The sequence below is a fragment of the Hippocampus guttulatus genome, chromosome 3 (genome assembly GCF_054856545.1).
Source record: "Hippocampus guttulatus isolate MCC_2025c chromosome 3, RoL_Hgut_1.0, whole genome shotgun sequence".
Lineage (NCBI taxonomy): Eukaryota > Metazoa > Chordata > Actinopteri > Syngnathiformes > Syngnathidae > Hippocampus > Hippocampus guttulatus.
Window position 1 is genome coordinate 15288916 of NC_141263.1, and position 18847 is coordinate 15307762.

General features: G+C 41.9%; 1 protein-coding gene across 4 annotated transcripts; it reads right to left on the reverse strand.

The window, feature by feature from the left end:
- Positions 1 to 20: 20 nt before the first annotated feature.
- Positions 21 to 17794, reverse strand: ripor1 (RHO family interacting cell polarization regulator 1). Of its 4 annotated transcripts, none has more exons than XM_086107018.1 (18): positions 17650 to 17794; positions 12533 to 12595; positions 12309 to 12442; positions 12161 to 12239; positions 12033 to 12056; positions 11277 to 11330; positions 11038 to 11187; positions 10883 to 10946; positions 10763 to 10806; positions 9389 to 9514; positions 8250 to 8398; positions 8064 to 8172; positions 5920 to 6051; positions 3286 to 3828; positions 2361 to 2740; positions 1626 to 1716; positions 1436 to 1529; positions 21 to 994 (listed from the first exon to the last, which is right to left on the reverse strand). In XM_086107018.1, the coding sequence occupies exons 3-18, from the start codon at positions 12398 to 12400 to the stop codon at positions 915 to 917; spliced, it is 2211 nt and encodes a 736-aa protein (XP_085963144.1). In that variant the 5' UTR covers positions 12401 to 12442; positions 12533 to 12595; positions 17650 to 17794; the 3' UTR covers positions 21 to 914. The 4 variants fall into 4 exon arrangements, with proteins under 4 accessions (XP_085963144.1, XP_085963143.1, XP_085963145.1 ...); XM_086107017.1 differs by having other exon boundaries at positions 12533 to 12619; XM_086107019.1 differs by having other exon boundaries at positions 21 to 1351; positions 12533 to 12619.
- Positions 17795 to 18847: the final 1053 nt, after the last annotated feature.

The window sequence follows — 18847 nt, forward strand, 5'->3', positions numbered from 1 at the left end:
TTTGGAAAGAAATCAGGATGTTTGTTTTAAAGAAAAATTTATAAAGTTTGAACATTTCTGAACATAAAACATTTCAGGACAGGTACAATTCTTTATATGAAACAGGAAATATCTCTTAAAGTGAACACTCTTAAAAGTAATTCCAAAATAAACACTGAAACATTTGCCTGTTCAAACCCCCCCCTTTTTTTTACAACCATAACATCTGTCACTTGAGGCACTTTCTGAATGAAGAGGCTTTTTATATGACGACAAAGAAAAAGAAATGCAGATACATGGTAGCTCTCCACTGAGGCTGGAATTTGTACACGCCGAAATGAATCAGTTAAGCCTCGTAACAACAGACATGCTGGCAGTGTGAGGCAGGTACACTCATGCAGGTTTAAATATAATTTTACACCGCATATTGCATCATTTTAAAACAATCCTGCCAAATGTACATATGTATCCCTAAATCGCTTAAGTCATAAGGCAGTTCAAGTCCTGTTGTAGCTTAAAAGACAACGTCAAACGACTAGTATACATTAGCGCGCTGTGGAAATAAATGACCAAAAAGAGCTTCACTTGCTGGAAAACACTGCAAAAAGTGCCCAGTCCCAACAGTACTGCAAACGCTGAACTGGCCCCAGTCATTGATGGTAAGCAAAAAGCATCCTATTCGTATTGTTTCATCACTTAAATAAATTGAACCCGCTCTTTGTGGATTATTTTGAAACAAAGTGGTATGAACATAGGCCACACAATGCCTTTGAAAGACTGAGGACTTTGGAAAATGAAGAAATGTGTTTGTGGTTCTTGGTCAGAACAAGGCGAACTTGTGCACAAACTCTGCAGTAATGGAAGAGCTTGCTTGTCAACTTGGCAATGAGCACGTTTAGACAAGACTGGAAATGGTCGCGCTGTGGGCCGGCCAATTAGAACACAGTGGTGGCCAAGTGGCTGGGAGTTGGGGGACGCTCCGCCTCCTCTTGAACATTGTGTGACGTGTCCTGCTCTGGAAGATTCAAGTCAAAGAAAACCATAAGTTGAGCTATTTTGGTTTCTACTACTGTACAAAATAACACAATTGTGCCATGTGAACCTTTTTTGTCTATGATGTTGCGTATATATTGATTTGTACAGCACTTATCAAATACAAGTGGATTGGATTCGATATTCGCAGGCATGAGCAGAGGCGGGCATTCTGTCAGGACTGACGGACGCACATTTGTTGACAATTGACGAATGATGGCGGGGGGGACCAACCCCCCCAAAAAATGACAGACTAAGCACCGACAGAAGCGGGTTTTCGTCCAACAGTGTAATCATCACGAACCGGGTCAAATGCCGACAGACCTCTCAGTCTCGCTGACTGACGGAGAATGGACAGTTGGAATAAATTAATAAAATTTCATGGAACAAATAGAACTGAAGTTTAGGACCGCCTCCCACTCACCGTGTGGCTCTTCTCCCTTTTCCTCACAGTGCCCCTCCTCTTCCCCCGGGAGCCGCACCTGACTCAAATCCTGCTCCTCTTCTGCACTCGACTCCTGATAGAAACATTTTGGGTTCACTTTTTTTTTTTGGAATACTTGAGCATGTTGACGACGAGAAAGCGAACTCGGCCGGTCAGCCTTGCAGCGCACCTGCGATTCGGAGACGCGGTCCTCGTCAGAGTTTCGAAATCCTTCCGGAGCCTCCATGAGGAACTCCAGCACGTCTCCTGCCTCTTCATCACTGTCGGTGCAAAATACGGAAAATCATAGGAAAAGGTTTGACTTTCGAATTTCAATTCTGTGTTTAAATGACTTCCAGTCAGCTTTTTTTTCCCCTTTTCGGGGGCACAGTCATAATAATTCACGATCATTTTTTAAATTCTATTCTTTATAATTAATTAAATTGTGAATGAAATAATGAGTGAAAACATAATTCACTTGTTATTTTATTCCATCCATCCATCCATCCATCCATCCATCCATCCGTCGATCTATTTTCTAATCTGCTTATCCTGAAATGGGTCGCAAGCGTGCTGGAGCCTTTTATGCATTTGTAAAATTGTTTACTTTAATACCAAAATAATTATTTGGTATCATTTTAAAAATGCATTTTTATATATTTTTATATTATAGATTTTTTTTCCCTAACCAATCCTCTGTCATTCTCTGAAAAATCTATCTATTCTTTGGCACTGCCATGCGGGATTTTGTGTTATTGAAGTGAAGGGAGGCGCTTCATTTAGTCAGGCCGTAGCCTTGTTTTTACAGGAAAAAAGAAAAATGCTCTTGCGCCATCTTCTGGCAATTACAAACCTTTTGTTGATTACTCTCCAATTGGCAGAGGGGCTCTGTCACTCTTGACGGTACTCAAAGGAAAACACAAACCTTGCTCCGGAGTCCAAAATTTCTTTGCTCTCTTCCTCCTCCTCCTCTGCCTTCTCCTCCTCTATGTTGTCTTGTTCACTCTTGTTTTGATCTTCGCCAGGCTGTTCCTCGCCTTCTTGCTTTGCTCCTTTGTGTTCCTCTTGAGGCTCTTCCTCCTTTTGTTGCTCATCTTCCTCTTGATGCTCCTCTTCCGTTGGCTGCTTATTGTCTTCATGCAGCTCGTCCATCTCTTTCTGGACAACCTCTTCTTGAATCTCTTCTTGAACCTCCCCCTCTTCCTCCTCCTCCTCCTCCTCCAGGTCAGAGCAGTTGAGGAAGTCAAAACTCTCAAGAGCAGTCTCCACTTCCTGAGTGAAACTCGAAGAAGTGGGAAACGGGACCTGGGAAGAAACCAGACATGTCAACACTTCAACTACCCGTTTGACCAATCAGTAGCAAATGATCATTTTCTGGGTAATTCCAAAGATTTTGTTCGAAATACAATAAACGTGGAGATAAGCGGTTCGCATAATGGATGGATGAATGTTTGAAGATAATCACCCGAAATAGGCAAAGACTGAGGCTCAAGCGTGCACACGAGGAGAAAATTGTTGGTACCACCAAAAACAATCATTTATACATTTGAACTGAGCCATTATTTAAGTAATTAAAATTATTTGTCTATATTTAAGTGCGTGATTTAATTGTCATAATGTGACAGTGGCTTAGAATAATATAAAATATACCTGATGTTTGATGAGTGGTTGGGCCTTGTGGATTTTATTGTTGTCATGATGGTGGTACTTGGGGAGTCAAATGTTTTATTTAGTGTAACACTTCTGAGAAGTGTAAAATGTCCAACGGAAATATTTCATTTTGTATGGATTGTAAAAGGGGTTAAAGGCGGGACTAGAGAAACAGAGAATAAACACAAGTGTCAACTTACATTTGGAGCTCCATCAGAATGTTTTAAATCCTGATCTGTCTGGCTTGGTCCTTCACCTTCAGCGGTCCCTGCTCCGGTCAGGATTGTCGAGTTCTCAGGTGGATCTTTGCCCAGACATTCATCCGTCCTCTCTAATGACTCGGCAGCCGTGGAGGAAACGTCAGAGCACGAGCAGCTCAGCTCCGCTGAGGTTTCCAGAAGCTCGGACGATTGGGCAGACAGCCTGTCCATCACAGTACATTCTGGGCCGGTCTCGCCGACTCGGCTACCAGAGGAGGACGTCTGCGGGTGGCCGTTGTGCACCGAATCTCTCGGGGAGAAAACCTCGACCGTTTCGCTCTCGTCCTCTTCCTGATTGGACGACAACGACGGCGTTGAAGCGCTGGACTTGTGCGGTGCAGGGACGCTGGTATGCAGTACGTTGGAGGCCGACAGCCTCTGAGCGTGGTGGGCCAGGGCTGGACTGGATGAGTCGTCGGAGGACTCGGAGGAGTTGGACCAGACGGTACCATTGTCGAGCTCTCCTTGTCGCTTCAGCAGTGACTTGAGGAAATAAGATAATGAGATGATTAAAACAAACAGGTTGTATAATGTTATTGCACAAATATGCACACCCCTTTTACAACTGGGATGTGTCTGTGTTCAGAATTAGGGCTGAACAATTAATCAAATCCAAATTAAATTTGCACTGTAGTAGAATGACAGCATGACAGCTGACTTTTTGGGTTTGTTTGGTTTTTTTTTTGCTGTCTAGTAGAAACCTGAAAGCTGTGTGCTAGCATTGACTGCTTTTTCAAACTGTTTATAATTCCTTCCACCTTATGCCAGGTCCAGCTGAAGAAAAACAGCCTCAAAGCATGATGATGCCACCTTGCTTGAGTGCAGGAATGGTGTTCTTTTGGTGATGACCAATATTTTCATATTTCAATATGAATCTGAATACAAGAGTTGTATGAAAAAAAAATCAGCAACAGATGGCACTCGGTAGAATAGAGATCTTCATCAAGGAAAAATGATCCCAGTAGGACCCATTTTATCTTCAAGTCAAGTGACTATAAAGCTAATGCTAACACATAATGACAAACCAACATGCTAACTCATCTAGCAATGATATTGCAGCTTAGGTGGCAAAGTGTTTTTTTTTCTGTTTCATTATGACATTTCTATGTAGTAAATGGCAGAGTATTCGCTACAACTCCCGTTTGCTGGTGATGCCATCCACCTGATCAAACTGCTTTACAAGAAGGACAAACTATTACAACAACAACTTCAACAGTGGTTGTCAAAGCTCCCTGCAGTCAGGTCTCAAGGTTGCACATGACGGTCATGACCACAGCTCACAAATGTGGTGTGTAAGTAATGTCCAATGGATGTGTTCCATGCGGGATGTGGAACAAATGAGGGCTTTCAAACCCATAAGGCCGCTGCGATTCAGGTCAGGTTAAACAGATTTATTCAGGGAGCATGCTGAAATCAAGAACAATGGGCACATTTTAGTGCCAGCAGGAAAAAGAAAACAGGTGGAAAGGACCAAACATGGTATTTTGCTCCGCGGTTTGTAAACAAAGGAAATACACATTGATGTTTTTTGAGAAACACAAATTTAACCGTAAATGACTCCTGGTTATTTACAGTATCTGTTATTTTAGCTGTTGCTGTAATCTTCATTCCTATTTTGTGAGGCACTTTGGGTTGCTGATCTGAAAGGTGCTTAAATATAAAAGGCTGTTTTGTTTTTTTTCTCCAATATCACTACTTTAAAGGTGCTTATTTTGGTGTGATCTTTTTTTCTCTGTCTGTCTGCCTTGCCTGTCTGTCCTGTGTCTACAATAGGCGCTTGTTTATGTTCAGTTCGTTCGGCAATGATGGAACCTCGATTTTCAAGTTGATGCATACCATAGTCTAGCAGTACTTTAATCACAATTACAGGATTGATATTTGTATCAAAGATATTTCTAGGCCTTATATATAAAACAAATCCACGCTTTATGGAGTGCTTTAGCATATCTATGGAATTCCACATGACATGGTAGCATTAAGCTAGCGGAATTCCCGAAGATTAAATCATACATTTGTTTGAACATGATCTTAAAAACACAATGTTCAATTCCCTTTTGTTTTATGTGTCACTTTACAGTGAACTTCAACTGTGACAAAAAAACAGTTTGAAGCAAGCATGTTTAGCTTCTGGGGAGTGTGTAATAATAAGATTTCCCATTTATTGATAGCGAGCGAGTGAGAGCAGGCGCTCAGGAATACTTTAAAAAGTGTGTTTTAATAATTTGCCTAATTTATTTAAAGTGTGTGGGAACTGTGCAACACATGTTTCATAAGGTGTCTCAATACAGTATTGTGTATTTTCACCTATCGTGAGTGGGTCTGGAAATGGGGGGGATACACTGAATGATGCCAATTGAGCGGACTTTTTTCTATCGTGGAACAGGTACACACTAGCTCATTGAGCACTGTTTGAAACTTCGAAATATCACACAGTATCATCAGTGCTATTGTAAACCGAGGACCCCTCTCCCTATATCGGAAAATAAGGGAATGATTCATATCCAACAGGTCAGTCACTTGCTATCACTATTGAACCACAAAAGTCCACCAACACTAAAACTACATTCCACACACCAACGGTACATCTCTGGATGGGGCTCTTGCACGGCTCAATGGGCGCTTTAAGGAAGCCGTCCTGTCCATCACGCCCTCGTTGACCGCCTCTGTTGGCCGGCGTCTTCGCACGGCGCCCCCGGGAGGTATGCTCTTCAGCGAGGTGAGGAAGAGGAGGAACATATTGGACGGCTACTCAACCACTATTAAACAGCTACAGGGGCCGCAGCTCCGCTCATACACGCTTCCGCTGTCACACCTCCCGCGAGCGCCATCACTGGCCGCAGGACTACTTGCGTTAGGCACGCCACTTCCACAACCACATGACCTGACACACAGTCCTGTGCGATTATTCTCACACACATCAGTGCTACTGCTACACACAAAGCAGGTGGGGAGCAGCTGAAACAGAACAAGCCAGTGAAATGAAAGTAATAGCAAGCCATGATTGAGGCAAAACAGATCGATGGATATCCTCGCTGGCCACTTTATTAGGTACACCTGGATGCTCACAGGTGTAAGCATAATTTTTCAAAATACAACCCCTGGGGGATATGTACCATACCCACCCACAATAGGTGAAAATCCATGATAAAAGTTACAATTATGTGCGTGTATATATATATACACACACACACACACACACACACACACACACACACACACACGCACACACAGTTTTACAGCACAACTATTTACTACTCCATCCCTCCATCCATCTTCCGAACCGCTTTATCCTCACTAGGGTTGAGGGGGGTGCTGGAGCCCATCCCAGCTGTCTTCGGGCAGTAGGCGGGGGACACCCCGAATTGGTTGCCAACCAATCGCAGGGCACACAGAGACGAACAACCATGCACGCCCACACTCACACTGAGGGACAATTTGGAATGATCAATCAATGGAATTGGAATTGAACCCGGTGCGCGCTGTGAAGTCGACGTGCTAACCACTGGACTACCGGGCCGCCTTATTTACTACTCATTTAAACAAATAAAAAAACAGCTGTTTTTTGTTTTGAACATTAAAACAAACTGCAAGCATCAAATGTATCGAAAATGCTGTACGTAATGTAGTGTTTGTGTACATACTTGTGCCTTTCAGAGGCGGGGGGGTGGAGGGGGGGGGTAGATGGGGTGGTGTGTGAGAGCTTAGGCCCAGAGCACCTTCCGCGTGAATGTGATCTGTGATTTGTTTTACGGCATTCAATCAGTCGCTGGAAAGTGCATTATTACTGAAGGGAAGTATACTGTAAAAACCCTTTAAACACACACACACGCACGCACGCACACACACACACACACACACACACACACACACACACACACACACACACACAAACAGTATAGTGTAGGCGCCCACGATGACCCGCAATATAGCTGGGAAAACACTGACAATGTTTAGTTGACTGATGCTTTTAACATTTATGAATTATGCAACATATTGATGAATTTGGTTGTAGTTTACAGTACCGTTAAACCTCACTGAATCATACTGAAAGGTTTGTCCTTATTTTAAATGATTAGGGATAACATCATTTTACCCACACACTAAAAAGTAATTTAAATGCCTTAAAATGCACTTTATGTACATTGTAAACGTAGTTCAACACAAAGAAAAATAATGGCAAGCATATATTGGAAAGAAAATACTGTACTGTACATACTGTAGTATCTCAGTGTTATGTGTTTGCCTTTAAGAGGCGGGGCCTCGTGGTGTGGCACAACATTGGCAAACGAGTCTGGGCTTGAGTCCTTGCGTGTCAGCTCCGTGCAAGTGTTCCACATTTTAACGTGTTTTCATTTTTATACACAGAGAGACGTATCAGCAACTGTGACTCTCATGACAGATTTCCACCTTGTAGTAGGAAGTTCCGTGATGGACAAGTAAGATCGACAACCAAGAAGATCCATGATGTAACGGGACAGCGAGAAGTCAAGCACAATATAGTGGGGCAACAGTGTCTTAGGCACCTCTCTGTTCAAAGCAGCGTGGGGCTCAACACTGCTTGCAGCTAGCTACCACATTAACTAGAATGACAGACCAACAGCAAAGTCAAATTTGAAGCTGCACTGAATGGATCATATAAGGTGCACCAGATGAAGTGGCCGGCGAAGAAACAGGTTTAAATGGAGAATGATGACATGGGAAAGTTCGTGTTGACTCACATAAAACACTTGTTCCCGCATGGAGGGCGTGTCTGGAGGGCTCTGATTGGACAACAGACGTTTGGAAACGGTACTGCAGGACGATGTCTGGTCATCCTTATCAAAAGGACTGGAAGAAATATGATGACTTTATATAGAGTTACGTTGAGTGACTAAAGGGTGCGTGCATATAGCAAGTTTAATTACCTCCATGTGACTTCCAAGTTCAGTTTAACTGTTCCCAGATCGTTAATATCCACAGCAAGCGTCTGGGGGAGTGGGCAGAACAGGTCGAGCATTTCGCAGGACACGCTACCCACCACCACGTGATTGGCCAGACTCTTCAGCTCTGTCACCTGAAAATAAAGTCAGCCATTGGAGGCTGTTTCATTTTGTGTTTTCCTCTTTGAGCTGGTTATGGAATAAACTCGATCCAAAATAACATAAAATACAAGGAGGTCCAAAATAAAAGCCAATCATTACAAACTGGGCCAATGAGAGCTGACAGTTGAAGATGTCGTACTCGCAACAATTCATGCAAAATGAACCAACCACCGTGAATTACTGTTTGCACAAGCTTGCAATTTCTTCCAGTTACCGCAACTTTTTGTGAAATGGCCCAATCACTGGAGCGTTCCACCAGATTCATCAATCATAGCAGTGCCCCATGAGAAATTCCTTGTTTTTGATGTGACGGAGCCTTCATATCGCTGGCGTCAGGCGGAAACCTTATCTTCAAAAGATACCATCACTTTCGTTTGGTCAACGATTTGAAAAGATGACATACCCACCTGGGGACTGAGCAACAGTATCAATTTGTGAAAAAAAATCTGACACTGAACAAATTTGGACATCGGGGGTTTTGACCCAATGCCAGCGATACATGACCAGTGTTTTTCTGTTATTTTCTGTGTGAGTGTGTTAAAATTGTCAAATCAAATACTCTATGTCCTTAAAATCCCAAACTAAATGTGTGATGCAATCACAGATGGGATTTGTGTGTGTGTGTGTGGGTGTGTGCGCGCGCGCGCGGGCGCGCGTGCATGCAAAGATACTGAGTGAAACAGATCATACTGTATACCTACCGGTACTTATTTTTTTCCTAATATTTCAAAACGCTTAAGAACCATAACATTTCCCCCAATTTTTGGAGGGACGGGTTAGAGCCTTTGAACATCTTAACATCCGACTGAAAAGTGATCATGTTTATGATGTCACTAATGTACGGTTGGTGACCAAAATCCCATGTGAAGTACAAAACCAACTGAATGGAGAACATTGCACTAAGGAAAACAGAAATTCCCTGGTGGACGTAAATATTAAAACACGCCCCATTATTCACTTACCTTGATTGACAAAAGTTCAGCGACGAGAGGCAGGAAAATGTAGTCTTCGCTGTCCCACATCTGTTTGCTGCTGACTTCCACGCGGCCTCGTAGCCTCCAGCGTTGACGCCCGTAGCGCATGAGCACCTGGCAAATGAGGGAGTAGTTCGCCCTTTTCATTCACAGCACCTCTCACATTCAATACAACGACCTCCATATTATAAACCTCAAAATATTGATTGTTGGAGTGATTTAGAGGCTAAATGGACACCAATATACACTCACTATAAGGCAATAGAACACTCATATTTTGCCAGCCAAAAAGGTGAAAAGGCAAGATTCTGATCATGAGGACATCAATATCAAGATCCGCCCTGTGATTTGCTGTAACCAGCCTCTTGCCCAAAGTTGGACGGGATTGGCTGCAGCTCATTGGCAACTCTAGAAACCAAGGGCTACAGAAAATGGATGGCTGGATAATGACTTTTTAAAAATATAAAAGTAAAACGTTTTGTAATACAACGTACCAGACTCTTTTTGGATGTCAATTTCAATTACAGTATTTTGCACACACACACACACACAAATGCCATCTCTGATTGCATGATGTGTCGGGCCATCTCTGGCCCCCAGGTCTTGAGTTTGACACCTGTGTTGGATTGGATTGGATAAAACATTATTGTCAAATGTACTGTATGTGTAACATGTAACATACAGCACAGATGAAATTTCTTCCCTCTCACATAAAACAAGAGGAGCCGCTGCGGGTGTCCACACCGCTATCAAAAGAAAAGTTAACCAAAAAAAGACAAAATAATACAAAGTCTGTGCAATCACAACCACTTTCCTGCATACACTTTATTGTCTGAAGCAGTTATAGATGAAAGAGGAGCGGATCAAAGTGTCCTTTTCACCAGTGGATGTTTCTAAACCAGCTCTTGAATTTGAACTGTTTCCGTCTGTTCCGCCCGACGCACTGAGCTTTAGCACTCTTTTTGGGCCATCTGAATAACCGAACGGCACATTTGAACAACGCTATGCGTTTCTGGACTGTTGGGAGTGAAGCGGTGCGTGCTCGGAGTATATTTCCAAACACACCCACGATTAGTTAACTGGGATTTTGGGGGCGAGTCTGACCTCTATTCTACTGTTTTTGGTCTAGGTTTTTGTAAAATATATTTTCCCCCCCAATGCGACTTATAGTCCAGAGTGACATATAGGTTTTTTCTCTCCTTCAGGATGCATTTTTTTGACTGGTGAAATTTATAATCCGGAGTGATTTATTGTAAAAAAAAAAAAAAAACGGAATTTCAAAAAGTAACCAAAATAAGACTTTTCAAAAATGAATGGATGCATTGAATGTGTGTTGTTGAATTGTTCCCTTTTTTTTTTTACCTCATATTGGTCACCCGCACACAGCCGTGCAAAACCAGCAAGACCTACAACATGAATGAAAAAATATTGCTGTGAAGAGAAGGAAGTGAAAGTGATGAATTTACAAAATGAGTCACTCACCCTTCATCTTGACATGAAATTCTCCCATGTGGCTTTCCAGTTCGCTCTCAAGCGAGCACATGTGCTGCATGCAAACCAACATGACTGTTAACATCAAGTAAATATATTTCCCCAAATATTTAACCCAATACACTGATTTAGGGTTCGTAACTCACCTCCGTACATTCCCTAAAGCCCCTGCTGGCCTCACTCAAGCTCTCCCTGGCCTCTTTGCTCCCAGTGGCAGAGTTAAAAGCTGCCACCATTTTACTTGCTCCATCTCGGACCCGCCGCTGTATGCAGTAAGCATCGTATAGCTCCTCCACCTACAAGACAACAGGGTTTCACACACACTGAATGGAAATAACCATAACCTGTATAAGATATAGTTAGGAGTTGAATCATTGAAAAACACCTTGCTGAGATGGAATTCCAAACGCCGCATGAATCTCTCTATGGCTTTCACTTGCTAAAAAAAAAAACCAAAAATAAAAAAACAAGGAAAGCAAGGTCAGGTAATAAAGATAATACATAACATATTGCATCCTGAATCTAATGTGATCCGAGATAAGAGCTGAATCAAAAACTACACCTCCTTTTTTCAGGCACAGCCTTTCATCGAGGTGCCCAATTGGCACCAATCAGGAAATGTATTTGTGCGATAAATTATCTGCTTAAAGTCACCTTTTTGCTGTTTTTATGCTGAGGACAATGCCATGTCTAACATAAAAATAGTGCTTTGGCGACATTTTCTGGGAAGCATTTTCATTAGATTGTGAGGAAGAATTTCATTTGGTCAGACCATAGATTACCGAATAGAAAAAGTGCTTTGTTGCCATTTTGTGGTTTCTACAAACCTTTTTGTGTTGGTGTTAGTTAGTTGCAGATTTTCTCTATTTGTGGCAGGGCTGGGATAAACTGTATTTTGAAACATGAGGTTTAACATCAGAAGCAGCTCTCAGCATTAAGGTGTGTAGTGCCATAATACTGCAAACCACAATAAGAATATTGTCACGTTCGTACCGCTGCGAGAGTTTCATTCAAAACTGAGCGTTATTTTCTTTTGGACATATTTTCTGATACAGATCTTATATTGGATCTTCTTGGATTGTGTAAGTGTACTTAAAGTTGAGACCAGTGAATGTACACAACAGATGTGAAAGAAACCAACCTTATCCTGTTCATACAAAGAGCCCTGTGGAAGAAAATAAAACATTTAGCATCACAAAGAGTCTAAATTGCATCCCGCCTGGCACCACTCGATAGCAGCGAGACTTGTTTGAATAGGCGGCCTCTCACCAGTCGACCGTTTCTCTTGTTTTCTCGGATCTGCTGGCCTAGAGTGTCCAGCTCCAGCTGGTGGACCTGCAAGTATGACCTAACAACAACCAATAATAAAGGGTTTCAGTGATGTTCCAATGTTTCTACACACTAAATTGGCACTCACTGTAAGCCTCTGCGTAAGGCGGCGTACACATCGTCCAGCCGCTCGGGCTGGGGGGTTTTGGCGGGGGGCAGCTTGGTGGAGCCTGTGAACATCCTGCTTCCTTACAAGGCACGTTTCTCTTGGATCAAACAGCGCTGAGGGAGCGAGCAGCCCAAAGGCAATGTTAATTTTTGCTATAAGACTATCATAAAGAAAGCACACCAGAGGAAGAAGGAGGGTGGTACCTGCAGACTGAAGGGTCCAATGACTACTGGAGCATGCTGGCAGGGCCGACTGTAGCACTGGGGCTATAACAAACCAAAGGACATGTCCTGTAATGGTGCACAAAGTTGAAGTGAGAGGCCCGTCCCAGCTCTACACCGAGGAGTGTGAAATTCTGGCAACCCATTAAGTTGGAAACTTTCCATGAGAATTATATCCAAAATTAAGGGTTGGTTCCAAAAAGGTAACATAACATAGTTGGGAAAACTATAGTTTAGGATGATCCTGACGAAAAACAACCTTATTTCACGCAAGTACGGTGGGAACTTGAATTCCAAGTGCCGTAAGTGAAAAGTTTTTCCAGTTACAGGTTGTCGTTTGGTCGATTTTTAGTTTTGTGTTGCCAGCCAAAATTTGAGGAAAGGAAGCTATAAGTCACGGATCAAGTGAAGTGAAACCAAAAAATAAATAAAATGAAGCAATGAAGGTACATTTAGCTGTCTTTGTTTGCCCTTGCATGTGGGCAAAGACAGCTACATATTTTGCATTAATGCCTGCTTATGACAAAATAAAAATATTCATATACATTCACATACATTCATGCTGAAAGGTACGTACAGGTTATGGAGAAACATATGCTGACATCCAAGCAATGTCTTTTTCATAGACGCCAATGCTTCTGTGTCCTATGTGTTGTGTTGTGTTTTTGTTATTTTGACTTCAAAATGGCGCCGCGAGAGTGGCTGCCTTTCCAGCAGCTCCTATATTTTGTTGTTCTACTTCTTTCCCTTTCGTAACTTTGCTGCTGTGAATTGGGAATTTCTCCATTGCGAGACTAATAAATGTTTTCTTATCTTATCTTATTTCAGCAAGACAAAGTCAAACCACGTTCTGCACATCTTACAACACTCCGGCTTTGTAGTAAAAGAGTGCCGGTACGAGACTGGAGTGCCTGCAGTCCAGACCTGTCTCCCATTGAAAATGTGTGGCGCATTATGAAGCATAAAACAAAAGACCCCGGATTGCTGAACAGCTGAAGCTGTACATCAAAGAAGAATGGAAAAGAAGTCCACCGACAAAGCTTCAACTATTAGTGTCTTCAGTTCCCAAATGCTTACAGTAAAGTGGTAACACAATGGTAAACATGAGCCTGTCTCAGCTTTTTGGGAACGCGTTGAAGCCATAAAATATGCTAAAAAAAAAAGAAGTCGTTTATCGGTTTGAACAGGAAATGTCTTGTCTTTGTAGTGTATTCAATTGAATATAGGTTGAACATGATTTGCAAATCACTGTATTCTGTTTTTCTTTATGTGAACACAACGTCCCAACTTCATTGGAATTGGCTTTTTCAAAAATAACTGTATATTAAAGTGATAGACAGAAACCTCTTTCACTTCCACTCTTGGAAATTTTTTTAATTGGCTGAGTCACAACATGACACATTTGAGGCGACCACAGTGGCCACCATGCAGTCTGCTTCAGCTCGTCTCTCATTGTCTTCCTTCCATACTCTTACAGCAACTCCCCTCCCACCTCCACATCCACATGCAGCAGCTGAGAGCAGGAAGTCTCCTAGCGGCCTCTGTACAGGAAATTCTACACAGACGCTTAGCCAGAGAATATAAAAACTACTCCCGCAATGTGGGTGAGTGTGTTTACAAAAAAAGAAGAATCCCTCAGGAATTATAGAAAAACCGTGCAGAATACTGTGATCAGGGTTACTACAGGAGGAGGGTTGTGCCTGAGCTAAACTAGTTACAAAAGAGATTATAGTCTTTGACTTAAATCTGTCAAGCAAGAACCAAACCCACATTAACACGTGGATTCTGTGCATGAACAAGGGCTCTCGAGCAACTGGTGGTGGTTCTGCATTTTTTTAACTCCCACTCACAACCAAAAACATTTAAAAATGCATACAATCAATTAAAAAAAAAGAAAAAAAACATCACCTTCCACTGTACGTACGCAGACATTTGTTGTCGGATGAATCTGTAAACGCACTGTTGTCTTTACAACTCATAATGCAGGCAGGAGGGTCCCTCAGTGACAAAGCACTAATCTTGGTGACATACTGGGAGGATTAACAGGAGGGGGTCCGGGATTGGGTTTAAAAATAAAAAGCGGAAAAAGCGCCATATGCTACCATGTGACACTTTTGAGACAAATTTTTTTAAAAACCGCAACACTTTTGACACTCCTAGGCAAACAACAGATTCTGAGTAGATACCATTGCGCACACACACACACACACACACACACACACAAATGTACATACCGGTACCATATAAAGAATCAAACACTGAGGGCTTTCCTCTCAATTTGATGATCATTTATCCCTTTCCCTACATTACAGATCATTAGCTGCATTAATCCTCTCCAAGCAAGGGGGGTGCAAACAAAGAGACACTGTTTGAAAGCAACTCACAAGACTGGAGTTTTCTTTGCAAGAAAATGTCACGCACAAGCCACACAATGCTTTGGCTCGTTTGGACCGACATATTAATGACAATGTTCTAAAATGTATTATAGCAGGTGTGTATTAAAAAGTCTGAAAGGACACTCAACACCTGTATCTTGGCTGTGTTTGGAATCATTAACTTTTTCCCAACTCCAAACCATAACATAGAGATTTTTATACCGTGAATTATATTGTTGGTCAAATGAAAACATTTTTGAAAAATTACTCAGATGCACCATAAATGAAGTCATTGCTGCCACAGTTACTACGTCCTGATCCTGACATGACTTCCTTTGATCAATCATTTAGACCAGTGGTTCTTAACCTGGGTTTGATCAAACGCCACGGGTTCGGTGAATCGGTCTCAGGGTGTTTGATGGAGCCTCTGCCATGGAGGTTAAGACACACCTGACTCAACATGTCAATTAGTTATGACACTCCGTCTTGGCCATCACTGGCTGCAGATGATCACATTACATTGCTTGTCCAATCAGTGCTGCAGGAAATTTAGTTCGCTCAGTAGTCAACGTGTGACTGTCGTGATAGTACGTCATGTGATTTGTTTTAATACATGCTATGTCAAACAAAAAATAAAAAACAAAGTGGTCGGATGAATATGTACCACATGGATTCACATGCATCTCAGATCGTGATGGGACTGGGTTCAGCATCCTATCTGCATGATTTGTCATACCAAGTTGAGCAACTCTAGTCTCACACTGGCAAAACTGAAGGAAATTTGTACTTGTACAGTAATAATAATAATAATACATTTTATTTATAAGCGCCTTTCAAGACACCCAAGGACACTTTACAATCAGGAACAAAAACAATAAAACACAGGACAGGTTGAGCAGCGGCAGCCAGACGCGCCAGCGTTCACTCAACCTCGAAAATCGGAAGAAACCACAGGGGAGGGAGAGGGAGAGAAAAAAAAACCCACGCTCGAACTATCCTCATTTTGAGGATAGTTTGAGTTAGGCAAAAAAACTCCTGCACAAGCATATGACAATTACAACAGGTCACAAGACATGAACAATGAAGGCGGTGATACAAGGGAGCGTAAGCGCGTGTGATCGTCTACATGTGGTCTGGATAGTGGTGTCTTGAGATAATTCTTTAATTCAGTCTGTGACTATGCGCAGAACTCAAATCAGTAGAATGATTCATCCATCCATTTTCCAATCCGCTTATCCTCACAAGGGTCACGGGGGGTGCTGGAGCCTATTCCAGCCATCTTCAGGTAGTAGGCAGGGGACACCCTGAATCGGATGCCAGGCAATCGCAGGGCACACACAGACAAACAACCATCCATGGTCACACTTACACCTAGGGACAATTTTGAGTGTTCAATCAGCCTGCCATGCATGTATTTGGAATGTGGGAGGAAGCCGGGGTACTTGGAGAAAACCCACGCAGGCCCGGGGAGAACATGTAAACTCCACACAGGGAGGCTGGAGCCGTTATTGAACCTCTGCATTGTGAGGTCAACGCATTAACCACTGGACCACCGGGCCGCCTTATTAATATTTAATCAATCACATGAATTGAATAATATATATAGAAGTTAACAGTTCTTCAAGATTGATATGCAAATATGTTGAATTTAAAAGTTAAATACGACTGAACTGTTCAAGAGGAGTCATTCCGATACCACACGTCTCTGATCCACTGGTGAAAGGACACCTTGATCCTCTCCTCTTTCATCTATAACTGCTTCAGACAACAAAGTGTATGCAGGAAAGTGGTGAAGATTGCACAACTGTCTGTGTCCTGTGTGTTGTGTTGTGTTGTGTTGTGTTATTTTTGTTATTTTGACCTCAAGATGGCACCACAAGAGTGGCTGCCTTTTCAGCAACTCCTGTATTTTGTTGTTCTACTTCTTCCTTTCATAACTTTGCTGCTGTGAATTGGGAATTTCTCCATTGCGAGACTAATAAATTGTTTCTTATCTTATTTTATCTTACTTTGCTAATCACTCATTTAGATAAAAATGTGAGAGTACACACTTGATAAACTTACTTGGATGGACAATTTAGTTAAGTGGTGTAATGCACTTGTAATGACTCACAGTTTAACAGGAATTCAATTAAAAACACGTAAAATGGAAAACTGCAAGCCCTAATTGTGACGCCAGCATCTTAAAATGGCAGTCAAACAATAACAATGACTTGTTTTCTTCCGCTGTTAGGCTAAGGCTAGCGCGATTGATGTAATCCAGCCTGCTGAGTCCATTTCTGGGAGAAAGCAGTGACGATAAGTAGCGGCGTTGCAATTAAAAACTCAACCTCCTCTCTTCGAGATTAGCGGATTAGCTAACCCGGCGGCAGCGGGCCATATAGTCGGATAAACAGAGTCGTATCACAGCCGGGGCCGCTTCACTTGGTTCTCGGCGGAGGATGGAGAGTAGACCCGAGCAGCGAAAAACTTGGAAACCAGATTTACATTCCACGAACCAGAGCCAAAACAAGGCCTTTTACGCCTAAATAATCGCTCGTGGAGAAATAAACATAAACACGCCTGGAGCGAGAAAGCCAAAAAAGGAGAAAAATAAGAACGACGATCTGGCGGGTATTAGTCGGACAACATCCCAGCAAAGCGACTTGGCGTCGCCCATGGAGAGAAATCTTAAACGGGCGCCTTGTTTTGTGACCTTGGTGATTAAAACAGGCTTCCTCCTACCTCTCTTTGGAAGTCCGACAGGCCGGGGAGTTTGGCCGCAATCCCATGTCCAACACGATGCTCCTCCACACACTTCTTCAGAGTTATTCTGGGCGCTGTCCTTCTCCTCGATTTCGCTGGGTTTTTTGTGTCCACAGAGTTGAGTAGTCGCCAAAAATCGACTTCCTGTTTCTCACTTCAAAACAAAAGCTCACCATGACAATCACGATTTGGGGAGGTAAATAGCTCTCACCACTTTTGGTTGTGATGTATTTGTTTATTTTACTTTTTGTTTGTTTTAATCATGATGTGAAATAAAGCAATAACAGGGGTACACGAAACAAAACACCTAATAAATATTACCACTATAATGACCAACAGTATAATCCAGTAGCGAAGCAGGTTTGAATACTTATAAAAAACAGAGATCGTTTGAATGACTGAGGATTTAAATGTTACAATACAAAAGATATCACTTCCAAAATTAAAGTACATGCTTTCATGAAAAATGTCAAATTCGACATCAACAAAGTCATGAGAAAAAAAACGAATTGTATGGCGTTTTTCGTATGGAGAAAGACAACACCTAGAGATTTACAGGAATAAAGTCAAAATATTACAAGAAAGAAAAAAATAACGATCTGAGCATTAATACTTAATACTACAAGAAATATCAAAGAATTTTATGACAAGAAATTAAAAAAATCAAAAAGAAAAATATCTGAAATGTGTAATTTTACAATACAATACATGCTGATTTATATAGCGCTTTCACAACAGCGGCAGCTGTAACAAAGCGCTTAACAAAACAGTTAACATAAAGTAAAATAATAAACACAACACATAACATAAAACACGGACATATCAGGTCCACACGATGAAACAACAAACGTGACAAAACAAAAGACAAAAGTCAAAATATCCTAGGTAAAAATGTAAACATTTTAAGTTCAGCCCAACCGAACTAAGATATAATTCCATTTCGACACATATAGATAGAAAATAAAACAACACTCAGTGGCATAATTTATTTTCTGAAAAAAAATGAATACAGTACTGTAATTTACTATAGAGCTAAGGACTAACTATGTACAGCTCCATGTACATCTTCGTCTGTATTATACTGTCCCCTGGTGGCCAAGGCACGTACATCAGAAGGAGCAGGACAATATCCATTGTATAAAACAAAAATGTATCAAAAACTATTCAATTCCTTCCA